The sequence below is a fragment of the Neolamprologus multifasciatus genome, chromosome 17, assembly GCF_963576455.1.
Source record: "Neolamprologus multifasciatus chromosome 17, fNeoMul1.2, whole genome shotgun sequence".
In the NCBI taxonomy this organism is placed as follows: domain Eukaryota; kingdom Metazoa; phylum Chordata; class Actinopteri; order Cichliformes; family Cichlidae; genus Neolamprologus; species Neolamprologus multifasciatus.
In genome coordinates, this window is record NC_140455.1 from 37,007,196 (window position 1) to 37,033,158 (window position 25,963).

At 40.5% G+C, this 25,963-nt stretch overlaps 1 protein-coding gene across 3 annotated transcripts in view; it reads right to left on the reverse strand.

The window, feature by feature from the left end:
* Window positions 1-25,963, reverse strand: part of pde4ba (phosphodiesterase 4B, cAMP-specific a) — a 243,702-nt gene that overhangs the window by 166,726 nt on the left and 51,013 nt on the right. For 2 of the 3 annotated variants that reach the window (XM_085138557.1, XM_085138555.1), the window contains 2 exons: window positions 9,420-9,658; window positions 3,082-3,135 (listed from right to left, as the gene is read on the reverse strand). In XM_085138557.1, coding sequence (XP_084994683.1) covers window positions 3,082-3,135; window positions 9,420-9,658 — 293 coding nt within the window. The remainder of the gene's footprint in view (window positions 1-3,081; window positions 3,136-9,419; window positions 9,659-25,963) is intronic. The other variant, XM_085138556.1, reaches the window with a different exon arrangement.

A 25,963-nucleotide genomic window follows, 5' to 3' on the forward strand; every position in this document is an offset into this window, starting at 1 on the left:
TTTCTCTCGGGGATGTTTGAGTATAAGCAGACAAATTAAAAAAAGAAAAAACTCCATGTCTCTGTCACTTCACAGCTTAACAGACTAGAATATTCTCAGGTTTAATTCTCAGCCCGACTCGGACATGAGAGGATTGCCATGTAACAAAAATCTGTCAGTGAGGTAACTACACAAGCTTTTTTATTCCCTCTGGCAGTGAACAAAAAACCTGCACAGCTGATGAAACTGCGTGCATGACTTAAGTATGTATAACATTTAACCAGCTACAAAAAAAAGGATGATTAATCATCAGAAGCATGTTGAATGCTCCACGCGCTCTTCCTGGAGGTAACTGAATTGCTGGAACTACAGCCACAGTGCATAATCTGCCTGCCTTCATCTGTTGCTTGCTAAAATGAAAAGTGCAAGATCCAATTTCTGCCTCCTGGCCGTGATGATTACCAGCACCCACACAAAAGCCGTCTGGGACACCAGCGTAGAGGGCAGCGCTCGAAACACATCACGCAAAGAAAGTACACCGAGTGCAGACAAGTCATAATCTGGCCAGTGACGCTCTGACACGATGGGGAAAAAAATAGAAATAAAAAATAAATATATCTTCAAATCAAATTTAAACAGACTTTCAACTAGGGCTGGGCTATATCATACCGTTCACGGTAATACCGTAATTTTGGGCAACGATAGGAAAATGAAATATGGCGATAGCATATGGGTAAAATGCGCATGCGCAGTGCCTTTGTTTACATACGCACATGGCGGCGATGCAGAATGAGAAGAGCGAAAGTGGATCGTTAAATGAAACGGATGAACCTGAACTGGTTTGTAAAAATGCTGCAGCTTCACTGGTGTGGAACTGGTTTAGCTTTTGTCCGTCAGATACACAACAAAGCACTATTTTTGGTAGCGCATGCTAGCGGGCCGTCGTTATTACCGTGTTGTTTGGAAAATACGGCACTTAAAATCAATTCTTTGATTTTTCTGAAAGTCGACAGAACCCCTTATGATCCCGTGTGCCTTATGTATGAACTCTGGTTGTGTTTACTGACCTCGAAACGATTTTATGTGCACGGCGCTCGAAAACCTGTCAGATGTTTGCTAAGCTACGAAGCCGCACCGCTTGATGGATTGTCGGAGCATTACGGCTATTGTAGGCGGAGCCTCGCGGAGTGATACGTACTGTGCTTCAACATAATATTACCGTATTGTGTGTGTATAACCTCTTTTTAAGTTCTGTGGATATTATACATGGTTATGCTGAGGATATGTCGGCCAGTTTCCACTGGAAATGCCTTTTGGTTAAACTGTCAGCAAGGAATTTGCATTTGCACTGTTACATTTTTATATAACTTTAATGCACATAAAAAGCAGCTGCTTGTTTAAGTGAAAATACATTGATGGGTTTTTTGCACTAATAAAGTTGAGGAGTTGTAAAGTATTTTGTCTAGTGTCAATTATATCGTCAGTTATATTGTTATCGCAAATTTTCAAATGTATATCGTGATAAATATTTTTGGTCATATCGCCCTGCTCTACTTTCAACATGGAAAATTTCACTCATTCTGGGAAAACCTTCATCATCATACATCACAAATAACACTGACTTAAATTGAAACAGCTAAATGCAGAATCAAAGTATTCTATTAAGAGAAGAATCAATGTGCTGGATGTATAAGCATCCATCACTGATAGAAGTTATAGCCATGCAAGTACAGTAGAAATTGAAAGCGTAAAAAAATGTATAGCATGGTAAAACATCTTATTGCACTCTAACCAGTAAAGAAAGAAATGCATTGCACGGTCTTTTCAAACATGCTACCTGAGACAGAACTACGCAGACCTGCAGGCTCTGTCGATCCATTGTGATCTTTCTTTTGGCCAATAGTTACCTCAGTCATCAGACTGAGCAACACAAGGCAAAATATTTGAGCAGAAAACCCATATTTTAAACATATGTGGCTCCTGTGAAAGTTTCTGGAGAATTTGTCCCATCATGAAAATTGTACACTAGTTTGGTGCTTTATCATATTTCATCTTTGCTGCAGACACCCCTCACCTTCATGCAAATTAGTCAGCATACAATATGTAACAAACACAAAACAGCTAATCACCTTTCTTATGCTCAACTTCACATGTCACAACTCTGGCATCCTTAAATTGCCCCCAGTCGTCACCTTTTCAGCTGGGATGCACTAAGAATCACAGCTACAGTTACACTGAAGGGGAACTAATGTGCTTTCCCTCGTGCGCTGTCACATGTTTAACGTTACAGTGGTGGAGGCTCGCATTAACTACTTCTTTTAGTCAAAGGAAGGAGAATTCATTATCACTCAATCACTCCCATCTGCTGATCAAACCTGATTATTCAAGGGTGAAGCCAATCAGAAGGGCGTTAGCTTAAAGTAAGGGTGGCCTAAAGGGAGAGCAGCTGGCAGTGGATGAATATGAGGGGCTATACGAGACAAATGGGGATTATTTCGAGGTATAAATCATACAAAGCTCCTTCGTTAAGATCCAAGAATGAAAATGAGGTGCAAATGAGCGTAATAGGCTCTCTTTAAGGTCTGACGCTGCACACATATTCATGCATAAGACACAAATTTACTGTAGCTCCCATCTTTACAAGCAGAGGTTCTTATGCGCAGTTGCACAAACACACACGATTTCCACAATCAATGCACGAGGCACTCGAAGCTTGAAAATGATTGTGCACATCAGCAGGAAAATAATTAAAATCCCAAAATAACTTCTTGCTCCCTCCTCCTCCTCGTAATCACCGAGGAAGGCACTTAAATAAGTACGAGTGGAACGAGAGGGGATCAAGAGGAGGGATGGGGCAAATTGTTGTTGACTTGGATTTAAAATTGCACTGCAGACAGATATACATAGAAACATGTAAACAGTCGCGCACACATCCGCCAGCTCGTGGCTTCACAGGGGGAGAGAGTAATCAGACTTGAGGAAGGTTGTGCTGACCGCAACATTTAGGGAGCAAAGCGTAATGGCTTTTAGAAGAGAAGAGTACACGAGGGAAACACGTCTGCCTTTGCCACCACGGTTACTGACAGCTGACACACGCCTCACCTGCTACAAAGCCTGTGGCTGCAGGAGTGGACTGTGCTGCCATCAGTAAAGTTGCTGTTAACAGAAACAAAGATAAATGCAGTAAATATCTACAGGATGTTCAGAGCCGTCAAACTCAAAAGAAAAACAGCAATAAACGTCATATTTTGAATTCTCTGCTGGAGTCATTTATTACAATTGTTCCAAACAATATAACATCAGGTGTTTCGATGAACATCAGATCACAAATTTCCAATATGGTGTAAACTGGGTTACAAACATTTAACCATCCAGTGCACCGAATATCTGCATTTACACGATGTTTGCTCTTTAATCCGCATGTGTGCATCCAGCTAGAATTAACACACTGCACTCTGCTGGTTACAAGAGAAGGTACAGCACTTTTAAACACGCAGTCGTGTTAATCCGCAAACGAGGACTTTGTACATCAGCATCCACATGCAGGGCTTTGTTTGATGCTTCAGAGAAAAGCGGCCTGGACTGTTGGTTTAATACATCGGTGTCGAACTCCAGTCCTAAAACGTTTCCACGTGTCCCTGCTGCGACACACCTGAGTAGCATAACTAAGTCATTAGCAAGGCTCTGTAGAACTTGACTGCATGCTGAGGTGGCAATTCAGCCACTTGATTCATTTTTCAATGAACATTTTTTCAAAAACTTAGGCACAGGTTAAAGTCCAAAAAACTGTTTTTTTTTATTTAACCCAAAAAACATAATTAGTTAAATCATGCAAAAAGAATCAAAATCTTGGGCCCATAAAAGAGGTCAAAATAACAGAACTCCTCAAAGTTGACAACACTACTGATAACTCAAACAAACTGACTTAACTTAACGAGACAAAGGGGAAACTTAAATAGTGGCTGATCAGCCCACAAAAACAGGAGAAGGGGTAAAACACACAAAACCTAACTAAACCAAACATAATGAACTCCAATTCGCCCCATAGTCCCCAGTTATGGCATGAACCAATTTGCAGTCTTCCTTTAAAGCTCGCGCCGCCCCTTTTCCACCTCTTGGCTCCTTAATCAAGGGACTGGAACAGCTGCAACACTGTGTGGCTGTAAGTGCAGCCATCACACTTACATTCATTTAAATGTACTTGAGTACGGTTAGGGGTCGCCACCTCAGCGTGCACTCAATTCTTGCTAAAGACCAATTAACTTTCCAATTAACTCGAGGACTGGAGTTTGACACGTTTAACAGCACAAACAATCTGAATAGTTTGACTTGGATACTTTGTTACATCTCTCCTGATCATTTGTATTGTCTGGATTTTTTCAGCATTTAACATATCAATAAAATTAGACTTGCAGAGTTTCCAACAGACAGTTTTAATAGCAGAAACATTACTTCATTTGTATAATACAAATATTACATTTTTCAACTGTTTACAGTACTGTGTGGAAGTCCCAAGCCACTCCTCGTTTGTGAAGGTCTTTCTTTGGACATTGATTGCTTTTTCTACACATTTCAGAGTCTGCACCGAACAGACCCATCTTAAAGTGTATTTTTAGGAATTACTGGCAGCTTGCCCCAAAATCAATGATCCCCAGAACAGTGCCAATGCAGTAAAAGTATTCCATAATAGGAAAACACATACGGGAACACTATCAGCCATGGATTGGCCTCACCAACCGACCTTTTTTTATGCTTTTTATTTATATCTGTGTTTGCAGATTTTTTATAAACTGCTGCACTTACTGTTTTCCCCACTTGTCTAGCAAAATGAAAAAAGACATGAGGCGTGGCTGAAACTTTATCTGCGTGTAAAACTGGAGAAAGTTACAATCTGTTGTTGTAAACACAGGCACATGCGCTCTCTGAGAGAAACAAATCATTGTAGCCACATCGAGCCCTCCATCACCTACAACCAGAGATGGGCAGTAACGCGTTACTTGTAATCCGATTACTTTTTTCAAGTAACGAGTAAAGTAAGGGATTACTATTGCAAAAACGGTAATTAGATTACCGTTACTTTCCCGTAGGAACGCTGCGTTACTGCGTTACTAAAACCATGATTTTTTTGCGAGAATGTCTCATGACAGTGACGTAAGCGAGTGCGACGTTCGTGACAACAGCTGTGTGCAGATCAACAATGGATCATATATCGAGTGCAGAGAGAGTATGAGCGTGCAGCGTTTAAAGCGTGGAAGTACTGACCTTACTTTGAGTTTGATTCCATAAAAAGTGACAAAAACATTAGCGTCCGTTGTGCGTGGGAAGAAAACTTCTTTTTACAGCGAAAAAAAACCCTAAACTTCCAAACAAGCACCGAGTAGCTACGACGTAATGGGAAACTCACAGAGAAACTCGCGGATTCTTCCACTGACCGCTGCACACCTGCACCAGGGTAAACCTCTGCCTACCCCACTCCTGCTTTACAGGTGAAAATAGAGCAACAGGACCGCTAGTCTTTGACTTTATTTATTTTCTGCTGTGTTTTACTTGCATCTATTTGAAAGACTGAGTGTAAACACACACAAAAAATTATTTTATTTTATGTGCTGGAATGTGCAGAAAATAGGTTTAAATGTTAAACTAATTTCTTCCAGTCAGAGAATGGTGCATATAATTAAATTTTTACTTGATGCATAAAGTTAAAAGATTAAAACTAATAAAACAAATTTTAAAAAGAGACTTTTCCATTTGATTACATTTTGTATGATGATTATGCAGAAAAAGTAGAATTGGGCTGAAAGATCTATCACTTTATCACCTATTCAGGTTGTAAATCGTGTTTTTAAAAAGTAACTAAGTAATTAATTACTTTTGAAAATAAGTAATCAGTAAAGTAACGGGATTACTTTTTGGAGGAAGTAATCAGTAATTAGTTACTGATTACTTTTTTCAAGTAACTTGACCAACACTGCCTACAACTGTGTCGACTCACTATGGCAGCGGTCCCCAACCCCCGGGCCTCGGACCGGTACCGGTCCGTGAGTCGTTTAGTACCAGGCCGCGAGAGTTGAGGCTCAGGTGTGAAATGTATAGTTTTCAGGGTTTTTATTGGTTTTCAGCGTTATTTTGTTATCGTTTTGATCATTAACTCTGTTTTTCTGGGTCTTTTCATGTGTGTTATGAATAAATTTTCTTTTTTTCGGTACCGGTACTAGTTTTATTTTGTTGTATTTATCCGCGACACATTAAAGGCCGGTCCGTGAAAATATTGTCGGGCATAAACCGGTCCGTGGCGCAAAAAAGGTTGGAGACCGCTGCACTATGGAACACCACACAAACACATGCACTTAAATTCAGTGCCAATCGTTGCTAATTAGCATCTGCCTTTCAACATCCATTTATCTAAAGAGAAGTAAGCACTACGCAACTCATACTCAAGTGTGCCTTAACTGGATTTATCTCTCCTAACATCAAACTCACTGAGAGCACTTGAGTAAAGAGCCAGTAAGGGCTGATTGGCCAGCTTAACAAAAGTGTATCTGAATTTAACACAACAGCCACACGCCGTTTGTGTACGTGTCATCTGAAACTGCACATTGTGCCTCCTGCTGTGAACGAGTGCCCGGTGTGCACCAGGATGCACTTTCTCTGTGGGCCGAGTGCATGAATAATGTAAAGAGGCGGCATCATCTTCATCAGCGTTAATGGGACATGAAAAATCACACCCTGATGCAGAGAGGTTTCTGTACTCTCTACAGCTCATTTTGCTGATGCTTGTCTGCAAAGATTAGTTATTCAACCCACATTTATATAACACTTAAGCACAGCTTGACTAGTTTTAAAAATATGCGTATTATAAAATATAAAACGTGTCATTAACCTCAAACTTCAGTGTCATGCATATATTTATTATCAGCTCATTTTAATCAAAGGAACTGAATCATCAACTAGAAGGCAAATATGTATGTAGAGGTTATGTAGAAGTAATCCTATTACTTACACAGAAGTACTGATTCCACACTGTAAAGCACATTTTTACCTGTAAGAGCAACTAAATGTAGCTTAAAGTGATGTTAAAGTACTAAATGTATAACAGTGTAACAATAAGTAAATGGCCTGCATTTGTAACAACTAACAAAAGTAACAACTTATTGTAATTACTTTGTATCTATTTTCTTAACCACTTCTTTCATTCACAGGGGGCTGGAGACCATCTCAGCTCTCATTAGGCGTGAGGTGGCGTGCACCACGGACAGGTCGCCAGTCTATCGCAGAGGATGCCCACGGAGAGACACACAGCCCTTCGTGCTGACACTCGCACCTCATTTACAACCATATTGCATGCATGACTGTAGCACCGTGGGAGGAATGCTGCAGTCCCACACTGACAGCGCACGCAAACTCCACAAAGAGTTTGCGTGCCCTCTAGCAGATCATTACATGAAGGAACCTTTTAAAAACAAGCGCGTCCATGCTCACAGGTGTACACACGGGTGCTCACACACACAAACGACACCCTTTTTGGCTCCTACCTCAAAGCACACTGTGCGCTGTCGATCTTACGTGCTGCACAATAATGTTTAATATTTAGTATTTACTGTTATATTCCCATATATCATTGTGATGTTGTTTATTGTATTGCTCTCGTTTTCTTCTGCTTGTTTTCTTTTTTCTTTCTCAACAGGTGATCCAGCTGATTGATATGTATTTTTTTTGTCTGCTTATTTAGTTGGTTTTTGTTTTTTTTGCCCTTTATCCCTCTTCTCCGCTGTTTTCTCCCCTCTTCCTTTCTCCCTTTTCTTTTCCTTATTCAAGTCTGTCCCGTATCTAACAAGTGAAAATAAAAAAATAAATAAAATAAACAATAAAAGATGAATCAAATAGACCATTACGGCAAAGCTGGGATGGTCAATTTGGTAAAGAAAATCCGTTGGGCATCTTTCCTCGCCTTTAGACAATAATTCTGATGGCAAAAGAACCAAACGGGACAGGCAACAACAAAAAAAAAAAAAAGAGTCAAACCCAGAGTTACGTGATTAAGGACAGCACAAACCATCTGCTACTCGATGATTGAAATAATGAATCGAGCTGCTGATCATTTTCTCAATTTGACAAACTGTAAGCGTGAATTATTGTCGTATCTGTGTTAAAGGAAACCAAACAGTTGTTGGATTTTAATATGTTATAGTTTAGTCTTTATTATGGAACTAGATCACTGCCTTTCTGTGACACAAGTCAGTGTTGAGGCATTAACCCTTTAAGACCGACCATAGAACCAAGTCCGCCAGAGCTTATATTATATGTTTACATGCTGTGGAGCCATTTTTGGGAGCATTTCAAGTTGCTATACATCAATACAACCATTATAGCCCAAATTTTAATAATATCTCTGCATTAAGTGCATAGTAATTACATAAATTGCCAAAAAGTGCAATAAACTACAAAAAAATTTAAAATCATTTGTTTTTTTAACATATATTTCTAGTTAGAGAAATTTAAGAGGCTTATCCCTCAAAACTGTAAATACAAAAAAGTTGCACAAAATAATTTCCCACCACAGGAAATTTATTTTGAGTGTCTTCATAGTTTTATTTTTGAAATACACCAATTTTTATACACTGCAGGAAAAACGAAAATAAATATTATTGTGCAAATTTGCAAAAAAGCAGCATATGCATCAAAATAAACTATTTCCAGCAGTGCAATATGAGTCCTAAGCATCCCAGAAACCACACAGAAAGTCATAAAGTCAAAGATAACTTTTAAAAACACCAGTATAGGCTCATTGAGGCCCTGATGGTAAAAAACTACATTTCCGCGTCATGACGTCACTTCCGGTTTTGGGCAGGTCATGGCGGACATGCGATAGTTTGCGCTGACGTCTATTCCAACGTAGGAAGTGTTACAAACAGCTGATCGGATCGGCAAAGCGTGTTTCTGGAATATTATGTTTTTGTTGCTGCAAGTGCTTTTTATGCAGTTTTTGCAAAACTATATGTGGAAGGAAACTGTGACCGAGGACAAGCTGATGGCATAAGATGTAAGTACAACTCCTCCGGTTTCATATGCAAAAAAAATTATTGCGCTAGCTTACGTGGTTGCAGAGCTACCGGGATTTAAAAATAGTTACGCAAAACAGAGCGTGCCTGCTATGACCGGCTTTAAAGGGTTAAAGACTCACTGTGTAAATGTTGAGTTCTGTCACACTTAGACCAATGTAACCTGAAGAGCTAACAAGAGCTCGCGTGTTCATGCCAGATGCCCCAGAAACCACCTGAAGAAACATGTTCATTAACCCTCCCCTAATGCACAAAACACAAAGTCAGCCATAGCATATGTTGCAAGAGCTACTCCACTAACATACAAGACAAAATGTTCTCGTAGTATTCTTCCTGTGAGATTAACATTAACTGTACACCACCTTTTTTCAGCCCACTCACCATTCAGGATCCACCGGTGTGATGTCTATCCTGGGAGGAGCTCCAAACGGCAGGGACGTCGGCCTCGTCATGATCTCTCCGTCAGGCGTCCGCGACCTCTCCCCCTGACGCCACGACAGCGGGGGTAGCTGCAGGTTGCCCGAGAAACGCCGTCGTCCTCGGCGCAGGTCGACTCCCAGAGTGCAGGAAGGGGAAGTGAAAGACTCACTGAGGCAGCAGTCCGGAGGCTCTTTGCTGTCCTGAGAAGAGAAAGAAAAACAATTAAAAATACAGATTTAAAAAATTAAAGCAAGATAAAACATTTTCTCTACTAAAAAGATAAACAGAGCAAAAAGAAATTAAACTTTATCACCAACCCACAAACCTGTTCTCGCCAGTTCATCACGTTTGCCCACTAAGTGGCGCCATAGCCTTGTTTTTGACTCAAACTCAAATCTATTACCATACAGTGGATCGGTGACCTGATGCAGCGTCTGCTTTCTAAGAAAGAAAGAAGTATCACAAACAAAAAAACCTCGACAGTTTAAAAAGAGTGACAAATGTGTCAGTTTCCATATTTCTAATACTCACGTACATTTATAACAAGATCAACGCAGCTGTGAACATTTACAGTTTCACTCATTCTTCCTCTGAAGCTTCAGCTCATCCACTTTATTTACAGACATCATTTGTCTTATTACTGTAGCGTACGCCGTCTGTGGTGAACTGATTGCACGGCATGTAAACCATGTTTAGTCTCAGCTGCACTGCCTAATTTAACACGTAGCTCTGAAAGCCATGATAGAGCCTGACGAGTGTTAATGAGCAAACGAGAGAGAAAAACTGAGCATGTGCTTAGATTTTCTAGCATGCACATCAACTATACAAACTCACAGGCTACACTTGTTCAACTGCTTGTTAACACAAGTCTAATCAGCCAATCACCTGGCAGCAACATCAGAACAAGGAAGAAAGAACTTAAATGACTCTGAATGCAGCGAGGCTGTTGGTGTCAGACGGGCTGACGTCGTTCATAAACTCGTGATCTACCTGGATTTTTCCACACGATCATCTCTAAGATTTACAGGACGATTTGAAAAAAGAAAATACTCAGCGAGTGGCATCAGCTGATGACTGCTTCGAGCTCAGTGGAAAGCAACAGCAGCTCAAATACCGACTTGTTACAGCTAAGGTGCAAAGAAGACATGTGGAACCTTGAAGGATACCAGAGCAGAAGACCACACCGTTCAGGAAACTGAGGCTACGTCCACACGTAAACTGCGTTTTTGGTCATTGAAAACAGAGATTTTTAAAAACGCCTGCCAGGGTGGATATTTTTGAAAACTCAGTTTTTGCATTTACGTGTGGACGAGAAAAACTGAGAAAACGGAGAAAACGCAGCGTCAAAGGTGTGCGCATTTATTTGACGTCACACTGTGCGCCATGTTATTTTTTCGGTGAAATAATTTCTACAACACTGTTACTGTTAATTGTCTCTGCAGTGTTTAAATGCTTACATATACACACACAGCTACTGTCCCTCCACACATACGACTCGGTTCTGCTTCTATGCCCCAGCTTTGTTTACTTCTTCCCACCGAGGCTTCTAGACTTCTGATTGGCCAACATTTCTGCACGGTTAGGAATATAGCGCCACCTGCTGCTTTGGCATGTTCCTAGCAGCGTTTTCCTTAATTTCTGCCTTTACGTGTGGACGGGATTATTTTTTAAAACGAAAACGGAAAATCTCCGTTTTCAAAAATACCCGTGTACGTGTGGACGTAGCCTGAGGCCGCAGGCTCACCAAAACTGAACAACAGAAGACCGGAAAACCATTTCCTGGTCTCTCAGTTCCTGCTGTGACTCTTTCATGGTGTGGTCAAAACACGAAACAATCCATCCGATCTTGTGTCAGCTGTTCAGGCTGCTGCTGGTCTAATACTGTGATTCTGAAATACCATGTAGTCGTATTTAACTGCCCGCTATTCTTCTCCGTCAGCTTATGTTTACGCTTTTGATATCCTCTGACATATGTCAAATATCTCACACACCTCTCAAGAAATTATTTAGTTTTTTCTTGATCTTAACAATCATTCAGTTAAGTTAGATACTTCCTCTCTTGTTTCCTGAATGTTTTATTTTGTGTCTCCCACTCAGGTAGCTGAAGGTAGCAGCTAAAACACCACCTAGCATCAACACATCATGCGATAGGAAGCAGCGGCATGTATGGAAATCGCCTGCACCTGGAACACACAGAAGATTCCACACATGCCACGGTGACGCTCAATTATCCCGTACCACAGCCAAATTATGGGCTGTCTTGATCTCTCATGGCTCGGCTAATGTGAGACATTTTAAAAAGCGGAAATATAAAGTGTGACAAGTCATGTCAGTATTTACCGACCTGTTTACCACCTCTCTTCTTGGCTAGCTGCCTCCCTCTGCCTACGCGTGGCTTCTAGGCATTACCAAGCTAACAACGCATCGCTAGCAGTGCTACAACCTCACTTCACTGCACATTTACTTTTAGCCGCGTGGGCAATGACTCGTTTTCCCCTTGTGGCTTCCAGGAGCCCAACAAATCCTGATTGTTCAATCATCTCTTTGTTTTGCTATTAGCAGTTGTTCATTTTTCATTTGTGTCTGTAAACTTTACCCAGCTGGGTTCAGCTCGTTATATTTAATTCTTATCCTGCTCTAAGAGCTGTCGCTTGGTGCACTAATTACTCCCGAATGCAGACTGGTCTTCATCTAAGTCACATTTAGAGACAAACACAACTAAGCTGGAAACACCCCGAACAGTTTTACTCTGCAAGTCTTAATTGAACACACTGGATGAGTGAATGCACAGAATCTTGTTATTATACCAGGAGAAGTAATTTGGGACAACTTATCAAGATAAAACGGATCTTCATATTTCTGGTGTCTTCATTGAAGATCCATCTTCACATCATGCTGCAGCAGTTCATTTGGTTTAAGGGCAGGACTGTCTGCAGGACACTGCCCCAGTTTCATGGTTTCCTTCATGTCCTCCACTTACACCAGGAGTGGGCAACTCCAGGCCCCGAGAGCCGGTGTCCCTGCAGGTTTTAGATGTGTCCTTGAACCAACACAGCTGATTTAAATGGCTAAATTAGCCCCTCAACATGTCCTGCAGTTCTTAAGAGGCCTGGTAATGAACTAATCATGTGATTCCGGTGAGATCTAAAACCTGCAGGACACCGGCCCTCGGGGCCTGGAATTGCCCACCCCTGACTTACACCATTGTTTTTATTCAACATTTATTTTCCCTACAATCTACGCAGAAACACTTACATTAGCAAGGTTTTCATTGCTTGTGTTTTTTGTTACCCTTTAGGTCTTTACATTCTTCTATAAATAATGGTGTGTTCATTATAATTTATTAGGTACACCTTACTAGTAATAGCTTAGACCTTCTTTTTTGATTTAATGACATTATGATTTAAATGTCTTGATGCATGCCCAATCATCCAGTTAAGGAAACCCCAGAAAATGACTTCTGTTCATCTAGACGTAGTGTTTTCAGTGGGAGAAACGTTTCATCACGTGGGGAAACCTGCAGTCCGCTGAGACCAAAGACCATCTGTGTATCGTGGAGATGGTCTTGTTGTCACTTTGTGCTAACGAGCAGTCAATACTAGAGATGGCACGATACCAGTTTTTTATGTCCGATACAATACCATAAATTTGGATATCGGCTGATACTGATATGAATCCGATATAGTGTGTTTTTTAATTAAAACAGTTTTTTTATATATTGCTGCATTTTGTATAAGTTCATACTCAAGTTTAAATAAACAAACAAACACTAAAGCTATTCTGTTATACCTGTATGCAATAAATACACTGCACCCAAAATATTTTATAGTTCAGCAAAACTGATCAATCTAATAAACTTAAACCTGCTCCATCCTCCCTATTCTAGTATTTTAAAGAGTACTTAGCAGAAATATTAAGCAGCCTAACTAATAAGGTTGCAAGCTCCCAGCAAAAAAAAAAAAAAAAAAAAAAAAAAAATAGGGAACCACCCTCCACCTCATGATGCTTAATCGACGTAATCAACTTTAATTTGATGCAGTGTGAAACAAAATGCACAAAAATCTATTTTCAAGAAGAAGAATTAAATAGATTCAACATCTTTCTTTAGAACTGCAGACTGCACAGATGGTACTTTCCCAAAGGAAAAAGTACTACAGCTTACTAGGGTATATTAGACTTAACAGTTACTATATACAGTAATGGACTTCTATACTTTTTACATCAGATTAAAACTTTGGCCGTAAGATTCAGATAATTATTTATTAAAAGCTGAACATTTTAAATGAGAATAAGAAAGAAAAGTATGTCTTTGTGCCCCCTTTTCCCTGTTAATGCCCTATCGGCCCCCCTGGCTAAACTTTGCTAGATCCGCCCCTGCACAGTTACCAGCCGTCAGCTGCTTAGAAAAAGATCCTGGTGTAGAAAGTAATATTAAATAAATTCTAACAACAGCTTATCAAGCTTAAACGTGCTGCTGTTGTTCAGCCGCTGGTTTCCTCTTTCTGGTGAGAAGTGGGCCAAAAACAAACATGAGAGACGGACTCGCGACAGAAAAGCCGATCAGCTGATCATTGATCAGTTTCATGATTGAAGTAGCAGCAAGAGAGGGAGAGAGAGAGAGAGGCAGTCGCTCCATATATACAGCTAAGTGTTTTGCAATTTGGTCTAATTTTAAAAAGTTTAAATTTCTTCGGTATTAAACAGCAGAAATGAGGCTTTGCTGTCAGAGGTAAGTTTTGAAAAACAAAAATAGAGTGAGAGCAGTGCAGGAAGTGTGATTTTATTGTGTTGGAAGCAAAACAGCAAATGTAGGAGGGAATTAATGACAATATTTATCAAATGTGAAGCGTAGTTTGGATCTTTTGCTGCTAGTTCAGTAAATTTTGGTCATAGAGTGACGAAACCTGCAGCATCAGAATCTGTGAGCTGTCGGCTTTCAGGCCCGGTGGACGTGCCGTCGGGTGAGAAAGCCGACAACTCAAAGATTCTGATATCTCAGATCCACGTTTTGCGTGGAACCAGTTTCTCATTTGCTGTTTTAGCTGTTTGGTGGTTGTTGAAATGAAAGCTTCAACCTGAGATTCTGGCATTTCTGGCAAAATACATTTATATTTAAAAATCAATTCAAGATTTAATGAATTGATATCGTGTTAATTAAGCTAAAATCAATTTTAATCGGAAAATCAATAATTGAAACCCAGCCCTAATCAATACTCATGGTACACCTAACAAAGGGGGCCGGTGAGTATAGATATGAAAAATACCCAAGTTTGTATTTTAGCGGTTTCGTTGGATTATGCTCGTCTGTAATCGTGACTTTATGAAAATCTGTTTGCATAAATTCCGTTTCACTAACCTTCTCTGTACAACCATGCTGCTCACCACTGTGTATATTAACACTGGTGTCACACATATGTGGACTGCACCTCTGAAACCAATTTTCCTCTGCGTAATAATTACCCACAATTATTTCATTAAAAAAATAGCAGGCTGCAGCTATTGTGGCTTTGCTTTGTATAGTTATGCGATTATTATTTCCATATATTTCTGATGTCACTACACAAAATATGCAAGGGCAATGCTTCTCTAAAAAATAAATAATTGCTTCATAAACTTTATGAAATGGTCCATCATCTAAAATGGCACCAACTTTAGCATTAATTGCCTCAGAACATAGATGGGCTTTCTGATGATTTATTTCTTCTTCAGCATTTTTTAAACTAATTTAATGTTCAGTCAAATAATGAATTCTGACCCTTTCTCTTGAAGATAAAGGGAAACCATGCTTTTAGAAAATACAACTGAATAACTAATGAGCATGCTCTTAGGCAAATTATAAATTGACAGCAAACATTAAAAAGTAGAGGCACTATGTAAGGAAATACAAAGCAGTAAAAATTGATTTATGACCTGACTCTGGTGTTGTGCCATATGTAAATATGTTTTAAATAAATAGAGTAAGTACTGCTTTACAGGGATGTGGGAAGAGCTCCAGAGGAGTCAGCAAGGAGGAACAGATAATGCTTTTCTTTGACAGCTCCGAGAATAAATAGTGGTGGCGGATGGCAGATACAAAGAGGTAATGTGAAGCATAATAGTGATAACAACTGCACTGAAAACAAAATAAGATAGAGACGGGAAAAAGGAAGGATGGTGATGTAAGATCCATAAAGGATACAGAGGAAAAAACACATGTAACTCAAAACAATTACCAGAGCAAAGTAAAGGACACACCGTAATCTGATCCCAGGTCAGATAACATCTTTAACAGTAACACTGGACTGGCTTCCTGCTCAAACTCTGTGTAAACTTTGCAACATTCCTGAACTGATAACAGTTTCTATGCAGTTTTATTGAATGTTACATTACGGTGACTTTGTGAGTTGCTCAGGACATAAAAACAATGTTTCTATGCGGTTCATCTGTGGCCATTGTAGAAGGCACCTTTACATTACTCTAACAAGACGAGCGTGTTAGTCAGAAGAACAGCATGATTGTAATAACACAGTGACTCATTTCCCCTTATTTTATAGAAAGTTTTCTTTTTCTTTCTTCTCACACAGTCACAAGGTAAAAGGACATTTGATCGAGCGAGAGGAGAGAGTGACGGAGCTGCGTGCGAAATGAAAGTCTGAACCAATTCAACTGGTCTGATGAGTCATCAGACTCAAAGCTCTGTCTAGGTTTTCCATCACTTGATATATTCAACATAGAAAGTTCGTCAGTGTTATGGATACGACCATTTGATTCATTTACCTTTAAAACAAAATGTGTTCTTTTGCACACCAAAATGTAGTAAATTGGGTAAATCCATTAAATTAAAGTGGTGCAAAAACCTTGCCAAGCTTTTAGTACTTTTAACATTTTTACAAAAATGGACAGATGAAATATTTCCCACCACTGATCATTGGGAAATATCCTGGTCTGGCGGTGTTAGCCGTCTGGACATGGCTGTAATTTCTTCAAACAGTGGTGTGAGCAGCTGCCAGTAGGGATGGGTACTGGTATCCGGTGCCATTATGGCACAAACGGTAGTAACCAGACCGAAAAGCAGCGCACATTTCGGTGCTTTATTAAGGTGCTTTATTTCGGTGCTTTTTTTTTTTCCTGAGATGTCATTAACTTTGGATTCCAGCCAATCATTTTACCTTTCCAAGGATAGTAGGCGGGTCCAGGTACGTACGTTCTTTTAGAGCAGAGCTACAGATTAAAAATGCCCAAGGCGAAGCGGTCAAAAGTCTGGCTGTACTTCACAGCAAAAGATGCAAACTCAGCAGCTGCAACAAGTGCTTTAAGCTGATACTGTGATGCTGTCAAAGGAGGTAACACCTCAAATCTGATGAAACACCTGGCGACGCATAGCGTTTTTTTTAAAAGCCGAGAAATGCGCCGTATTTGATAGCTTGCTGCGAGACCTCACACCGAGCACATCTACTGCGGGTGTGGTGCCTGTTATCGACCCGGAGTTAGCAACATCCCCCAAAAACCCGAAGAGGAGAGTCCTGGCCCCTAGCCCTGCCAGTGTAGCAGAAATGATGAGGATGATGATGCAGCAGCAGCCGTTCTTCTCTGCGTGAGTAGCTTAATGTTGTTCGTGTGTAATTTACGTTGAGTAGGCTAACCACGTTATTACATTAATGCATGTAAGGTGAACAGCAAACACCATCATAGCTACATGCGGCTGTCTTCTTGTTTGATAGAGTGATACCATATATGAAGGCTAACATTGTTATCTTTTTTACAATAAAACCAGCTAAACATAAGAGGTTTTAGGACAAAGTTTGTGTTTTCCATTGTTTAAGCACCAGCACCATTTCAAAAGTACCGGTTTGGCACTGGTATCGGATAAAACCGAAACGATACCTATCCCTAGCTACCAGATGCCAAAGACTGAAGTTTATCAAAAAGTAGCTGCTTGGTTTACCAAATGTAGATCTATTATTGTGGTATTTTTCAGGCTCACGTTGTCTATACATGTAAAACTCCTAAACAATGGCGATCAAGTCAAACTAGTGTCTTTTCAAATAACTGGGTGCTCATCAACCAGGCGGTATGTGTGAACAATCGCCAGTTGACTCATATGGTTGATGAGTGCCTGACTGTCTAAAGAAGATTTTATTGATTGAGCCATCTCATCATTATTAAAAATAAAGAAAGAAAATTGTGGGAGTACAGCAGAGTGAGGACTGAGATGCTCAGACTACCAAACGGCTTTACAAAGTAATACAAATGTAGCATCATCAACTCCATAAAAAACAACTGAAGAAGCTTCTCGGATGAGAGGTGAAACATCTTCACAAAACTCAAAGAAGTCCAGTCGCTTTCTTTCCAAGCTCCTTAGAACGACAACAATTACACCCATTTGTCCATGAGTCTGGTGACCCAGTGTTTGTGTCTTTGGTTTAAGTGATATTCTTTGAATTATTGTTTTCTCTTTGTACTATATTTAGAGGTCCTGGTTTCTGGGTTTCAGTGCCTCCACCTGTGTTCCTGGTGTCATGTCTCTAGTGCAGCTTTAGTCCTGTATTTTTTGCTCTCCTTATTTGTCTCAGTGTACTGTATGCTTAGTCTTAGTTCCCCTTACTTCCCTGTGTTCCACATCTACTTACTTTTGTCTCTGCGCTTCATGTTTCCACGTCTCAGTGTCTAATCTGTATCTTTATGAATGTTTTCATGCTTCCTGTTTTATTTTGATAGTTCCTCATCCTGTGTGCAGTGTATCTAATTTTGCTTCCTTGTTAAGGCTGATTTGTCCCAGCTGTGTTTCCACCCGTTTCCCCATCCTCTCGTTGTCCTGGTTGCGTATTTAAGCCCTGTGTTTTTCTCTGTCTTTTGTCACATTGTTAACCATCATTTACCCTCCTTGCTGTGTGTTCCTCCATGCTCCTAGTAATTTCCTAGTGTCCTGTTCCTGGTTTGTTTTCGAGTTTGAGTTTCCAGTTTCCAGTTGTATTCGTCGTTTGAGTTTTCCCAGCAAATAGAAGCCAAAACATACCAAAATGTCCCAAAATACTAAATAAGCTTGAAATAAGCTCATAATTAAGCATCATTGTAATAGAGTTGTTTCAAATATACACTGTGCCTCAGGAGGTAGAGAGCAGGTCATCAACTTATCGGAACATCGACGTCATCGACGGAACATCAGTGGTTTGATCCCTGGCTGCTCCAGTCGGACTGTCCAGTATCATTGGACTCATGTGAATGTTGATAGAAACCACTTCAGCCTTTTGCCTTCAGAATTTCCTTCAAAGATTCAACAAGGTGCTGGAAACATTCCACAGATTTTGGTCCATATACTGACAGCATAGCATCACACAGTTGCAGCTCCATCATGTGACTCTCCAACACATCCCAAAAGTTCTCTAAATGAATTGAGATCTGTAAACATGGAGCGTGAGTACAGTACAGTGAACTGTCATTGACATGTTAAAAAAAAAAAAAGAAGAAGAAGAAGTTTCAGATGACCTGAGCTTTGTCACATGGTGTGCTGTCCTGTTGGAAGCAGCCATTAAAAGATGGGTGCATTATTGTCATACGGCAATGGTCACAATCAGCTAAAAATGTGCCAGGAAAGTATCCCTCATACCATCACACCACCAACAGCAACCAAGCTATAGTTAACTAAATCTAAACTACAACAAGATGTGTTTAAATATCCTGAGTTTTAGTGTTTGTTAGTTTGGTATAGTTTAAGCATGTGTGCGACTAGTCGACTAATTATCGTTGTTGGCAGTAGTTGGTACCAGAGTTACAAGTTGTTTATTCTAATTGTTAAAATTGTAATTGCCGTCCAATGCTGATAAATTGTCCTAAATGTTTTTCGGCTATCTGCCACCAGATGGCTCGTCATTGTTGAGAAACGCTATGAATCTGTCAATCTAGGCCTCATCTTTTTTTAAACACAATTTGAACAAGATAGTGATACAAGAAGCAGATTAGCTTTTCCCAAAAGTCTCTCCCTTAGCGATAGGGTGAGGAGTTCAGTCACCCAAGAGGGGTTCAGAGTAGAGTCGCTAATCCTCCTCATCGAAAGAAGCCAGCTTAGGTTGTCGCCTCCTGGGTAAGGCTAGGTAAGACTATTGGGAGGAGGTCCCAAGGTGGACCCAGAATACGCTGGAGAGATTACACTTATCGGCTGGCCTGGGAAAGTCTTGATGTTTCCTCAGATAAGCTGGAGAAGGTTGCTGACGAGAGGGAGGTCTGAGCTTCCCTGCCTAGGCTGCTGCCCCCGCGACCCATCTTCAGATAAGTGGAAGGATGATTTTAACTTTTATTGAAGTAGTTGTCATGAATTTTCGAACAGCTTGCATTTTTTCATGCACGCCCCAATGGGTCGCACTATTCCATCGCAGTTTATTAGTTCTTCAGATGTCAATTTTTTATATTTTAATAATTCGTGAACATCTTCTGTAGTAACACGTTTTCATATTATATTTAACACTGGTTTATTCGTATAACATTAAACAGACAACACTGTATTACGTGCAATGCTGATAATGCATGATGCAAGGTGATAAATGGTTTCAAATGCCTTTGTTATTAGTTTTTGACACTGTTCACTAAAAGATTTTCAAATTTAACTTAACACCTGAGTGTTTCTTAGTTTTAGACTAGTTGGTTAGTCTAATGATATTTCCCATGATAACTGAGAAATAAGTTGACAGGAACTTGGCTTATGAGGTTTTTATTTTAACTCAAACAGAACACAAACCAAGACAAACTGAACATATTTACAATCTGGGCCATCAGAGAAAGTACCCAAGTACTGGCAGGGAGAAAATAATGGAACAAATAAAGGATTCTATGAAACTCAGTGGATGCAGAAATAGAAAAAGATGGAAAAGGCACCTTGCAATTAGATTTTTTTATATATTTCATAAAGCCAGACCACAATTCCTGAAACTTTCCTTGGCAGTTTTATTCCTTGCCACCAGTTACTAAAACAAGCCAGAGTCTGTCCTCAACTTCAGCCATACCGGCTCACCCGGTGGCAGTTATGAAGCCCGCCGACACTAGACCATATTGTTACTTGGACATACACTGGGTAAAATAGTCCAATCTCTTAATAGGCACAGCTGAGGAGGTTCTAGTAGAGGCCCATGGAGCCACTCATCAATGCATTGGATTATTTGTTCCCAAAAAACCCAAAAGACCTCAATGAAGGAAGAACAGTACCAATAGCTGATGGACATTTCCAACACGAGTTGTTAGATCCGAAGCCCATTTTATGAAGTTTAACTGGTACATAATAACACATATGCACAATTTTATAATGAGTGAATTTGTCCGTCGTATCTTTGATTGACCACCCAACATTTACAACAATGCTATTCAGTTTTTGCGATTCTGTATTTCCATCCAAATCTTTCGTTTGCCATCATTTCATAAACTCCTGATGCCAATTGAGCTGTCTGAAGCAACAAATAGATGCATTTATTGAGACTTTGGATGTCTCAAAACTACTTTAAGTCTGTATACATGTGCTTTCCTCTTGTTTACATGTCATTCTGACCCTTCCATCTGAATGTCTCAGCAGAATTCGAGACTCCTCAAATCAGACGTTATTCCAATCGAGTTTTATGCATTCAGAAAGGTTTTTCTGCAGACTTTGGTTGTGTAACACACTGTTACTTGAGTTTCTATTGCCTTCCAAAAAGCCTGAAGCAATCTGGCCATTGTCCTCTGACCTCTGACATCCACGAGACATTTACTCCCGAAGGACGGTCCCTCACTGAATATGTATTTTTTTCCAGCCTGTTTCTGCAGACTTTTGAACTTTAGCAGGTTGCATTGACCATGTCTACATGCCAAAATGTACTGAGCTGCTGCTTTGTGTCTTCAACAGTTCGTCCTAAACTTCTGGGCGTTTCTCTGGTTCTAAAAACACATCTGAATTTTAAAGATTCACAGTGGAAACTGACAATTATACTGATTTTTAGATTAAAGCCTGAGAGACTACACTTTTACTCGTTCCTTCCACATGTGCTACCTGCTGTCTTTATACAACCTGATGCAATAAGTGTGTATGTGAGGGGTGTGTAACTGTGCATGATCAGGATGGGTCCAGTGCAGAAGTCCATTAGCCCATTAGCAGCACAACCCCGGTGGCCTCGTTGTTTCCCTGGGACCACTTAGTATGGAGACGGTGACAAGTTCATTACTCTCGCATAGACACATCATACAAATGAGAACACTTCTATTCACCTCTCTAGGCACACACACACACAAAAAAACAGTCCCAGAAGCAAGGTCACAAAGCCTCAGCTGTTAGTAAGATAACCACAGAGACGCACATTTATATGCAGCCCTGTCACGCCCACCTTTATATCAAATACTACAACAAACATGTGCCGCAGCCCTTTGAGACGGCCCACAGAAAAACAACAACATCAGTTATTTGTTCAAACAGCAACCCTACACAACCCTTCTGCTGTTGTGTGATTTATGACTCTCCTTTACAAAAAGAAATCTAAGTTTAATGTCACCTATGTTTATAATAATGGGGAGCATGATGTCTTTGTACCACAGCAAAAAGTCCTTGGACCACTCACAGTACACAGCAATGGTTTCCTTCAATGATAACAATGATTTTTCTCCAACTTTAATTCAACAGTCTTAGAAGATGCTTGGGTATGACTCATAGAGAGATATGCTAGAGACATACTGCTTAAAATAACTGTTGAAAATGAATTGAGTGACACCAGTAAATGCATGGTTAAGATTATGGAACAGCCTGATAAACATTTCAACTTTGTTTTAAACATTTTAAAACATTTATCATCCAAACCATCCACCAGCTCACCTCCTACCTGGCTCTTAATGTCAACTCATTTCATTCTTCGCCCGCCTAATTATTATTTTGACCATAAACAAATATTTCGGAGAACTTGCTGACAACCGCTAGTGGTCGAAACACAACGTAACCATAAAACAAAAGCTGCTTATATGCTGCTAAAATGAAAGGAACAGGTCGGGTAAGTAGCAGAGGGGGTTGGTAATCTGTTTCAGCTGCTTTGGCGTCAATGAAATTAACAACAGGTGTCACTGGAGGGGCAACAATGAGACAACCCCCAAACACACATAATTTTACAGGTGGAGACGACTGACATTCTCATCTTTTCTGACTGTTTTTCACTCGTTTTGCATTTGCCTACGTCAGTCAGTGTCACGACTGGTAGCATGAGGTGATAATTGGAACCTACAGAGGTTGTACATGTAGTCCAACGTCTCCAGGATGCCGTTGCCTGAAGGTTTGCTGTCTCCCAGCGCAGTCTGAAGAGCGTGGAGGCGATTCCAGGAGACAGGCAGTTACTCTAGGAGAGCTGGACAGGGTCGTAGAAGGTCCTCAACCCATTAGCAGGAGTGGTATCTGCTCCTTTGTGCAAGGAGGAGCAGGATGAGCACTGCCAGAGTGCAAAATAACCAAAATAACCTCCAGCGGGCCACTAATGAGAAAGTTTCAGACCAAACAGTCAGAAACACTTCACAAGGGTAACCTGGGGGTCTGACGCCCTCTAGTGGGCCCTGTGCTCACTGCCGTATAATCTGTGTTTTGAGTTTTAAATTGTTTTTTTAAATTGGAGATTTGCCCATGCTTGGGCAGATGGCCTCTGCAAACAAATGAAAATCAGAGCTACAAACCCATCAGTGGCCCCATCGCATCAATGATGGATCTTTTCCTCATAGCCTAAAAATAAAGCAGTTATTTCAAGTGCAGTTCTATTGGTGGTGCTGGTCTGTACTTTACATCACTTCCATTTTCCCACACCGTCAAACTGGATGCTAACGACACTGCTCTAGTCCGGTCGTCTTCTTGCCTGCCTTCTCTGAGCCAATCAGCCTCGTTTCTGCTTTAAATTACAGCACTTTTCTGTCATTCTACCTTTCAGACTCTCATTCGTGCAGATCCTGATTCCTATAACCACTGAGATCCCATCCATCAATGATGGGTTATCAGAGTCTAACAACCAAATAGCTCGAGTGAATTCCATATCTCAATAAAGCATGTTCTGTTCTTCCAAATGAGCTCTCCTCAATCAATATGACTCTGTCTAAGGCTACAGATGAGATCCTCATGTGTTTTATGGTAGTGGCTATACTGGACTGTCAAAGCTACGGGTAGTGACCAAACAATTCGCCCAGTGTGTCAGAGCTCAGAGATAAAGCGAAGAACTCAGTGACTCAGGAATGAGTCAAAGTTGAGTCACTGCCTGAGCTACTGTAGCCACAAGACAAATGCATGAAAGGACAAATGGATAAAAGCATGGTTGAGCTGTGGATTTTCTTTAAATACTATCAAACTGGCAAGGAATTTTGTTCCATAACTGTCCCCCGCTGCTGGATTTGTACCTCTAAACAAAACAAGAGCAGTTTTGTTTAGTTTTAAATGAAGAAGAAGAAAAAAGACGACTATGCTGAACATCATTCATTGCATTTCACACATACCTTGTTTTCATAGTTTTAATTAAATGTAACTATGTTCAAGTTTTAGTTTCACTTTAACGGGAAGAAGCTTTTTCTTCCTTGAAAGACTTTTTACTAATTAGTGCCAGCAGGGCACTGCCCTTGAAGAAACCTGCGCTTTCTTTTACAGTTAAATAGACAACAAAACACTCATGATTCACTCATAACTGAGTGTTATTTATGGATTTTCCAACACTGTAAGCACAATGCGTAACAGGGCATCCTTGGCATCTTTCCCATTTGTCATTCGCCTCCACTGACGCTCAAATCCCTCCGTGCTCAAGTCAACAAAACAAAAGAGGAGAAAAAAAGGAGGGTGGATGTACGGAGAGTGGGAAAGGGAAGAGAGGCAAGGATGTAGATCAGGAATAGCAGGGGAAAGGTCTAACAGAGACTAACGTAAGTGAGAGGATAACATCGGGAACAGCTCAGGGAAGGAAGGGTGAGTCAGGCAGAGAGAAAGGAAAGAGAGAGACGACTACAGAGAGTAAACAGAAGAGCATCTGAAAGAAACTGATTAGTATTCTCTAAAACACAGCTGACCAAAGCTTCCAGCAATATGCACGTGCGTCTTGCATTATGCTGTGCTTTTCGCATAAACATAAGGAGAAACACAGACCTGTGCATGCAAGCAAATACAAGCAAACAGCAAATGTTTGCAGCTGCAGATTTATACACAAGCCTGAAAGTCTGTGGCATTTATTTGTTCTTCAGACTTGCAACCTTGCATGGTTCAGCAGATTCAAAAAGACATGAAATATATAATTACAATGTATTCCATGTTTAACGGAACAACACAGACATAATTTTGTCTCTCAATAAAAGGCCGTTCTAGGTCTAATAACACCATTCACTTCAATTTATATGCTGCTGAAAGTGATGAAATATTCCACTGAGGTTGACAGAGGGACCGGATATTAATAAAACTGTTTGGTGAATTATTATCCCTGCTTTCCTTTCTTTTATCTTCATCTTCATGTGAAATAGCCTGATCCCTGCGTCTCAGACGAGAGAAAATAAATTGCCTACTTTCCCTCGCCACAGAAAAATGCGTGACGTCTGATAAATTTAGCTCGTCGGAGGGTGAACATGAAAAGAAAAAAAAACATGTTGGGTGTAATTTGCCGAAGGCCATTTTTTAAGTGATTTCAGCTTCTTTTTTTCAGTGTGTTGATGGACAATTTAATGGAGAAACAGAAGACGAGGAGATGTAACAAAGCACAAGAAATCCACTGCAATCCGCCTGGAAACCATCACCGACCGTTTATGAGGAAACATCCTCCGTATACTCGCCACCCTCTCGAAAAGCAGCGATTTGTGGTTTGCATTACACAGACAAAAATCAGACAAAGATCTACGAGCTCAATCAAAACTATCCTGTGTGGTTATAATTAAATATCACTCTCAATCAGTGCACTTAAATACAACCAAACTAACACAAAGACATGCAGCGACCCACAAAGTGCGAGGCTAAAACAGTGCCACGTGAACGAGTGGAGGGCAAAGTGCACGAGGTCACAGCGCACATAATCCGGAGAAGACTCATTGTTGCTGTGGTAACAAGCATTACTGCCCCTGACCACACACGCAAAAGAGAAAGTAAGAAGCGGGTGGAGGGAGAGTAGCGTACGCTAAGACTGATACAGACACGGCTGCTGAGAGCCGGCCAAAGCACTGAGGGCTGGAAGAAGAGACGGAGAGAAAGCATTGAACTGTTGCCCACAAATAAATTCAACCCTCCGCTTACAAGCTCTGTGATTGGAGAATGAACAGCTGTTCGGTTTGACCCGCGCACTGTGTAAATACAAGCCTGCCAGCCAGAACGGGAGAGCGTGAGAGTTCTCCACAATGACAGAAGAAGTGGTGACATGGTGACAAGTGAGAGAGGCAGCAAGAGAGGTTAAAGGTCAGAAAAAGGGAAATGGAAGAAAGGTGATAAAAAGAGTGTCCAAAAGACAAACACATGATTAATTGTTGCATTTCAGCATCTTTCCATATGAGATTTCTCTGGTCTGTCGCAGCCCCTCACCACACTAACAATG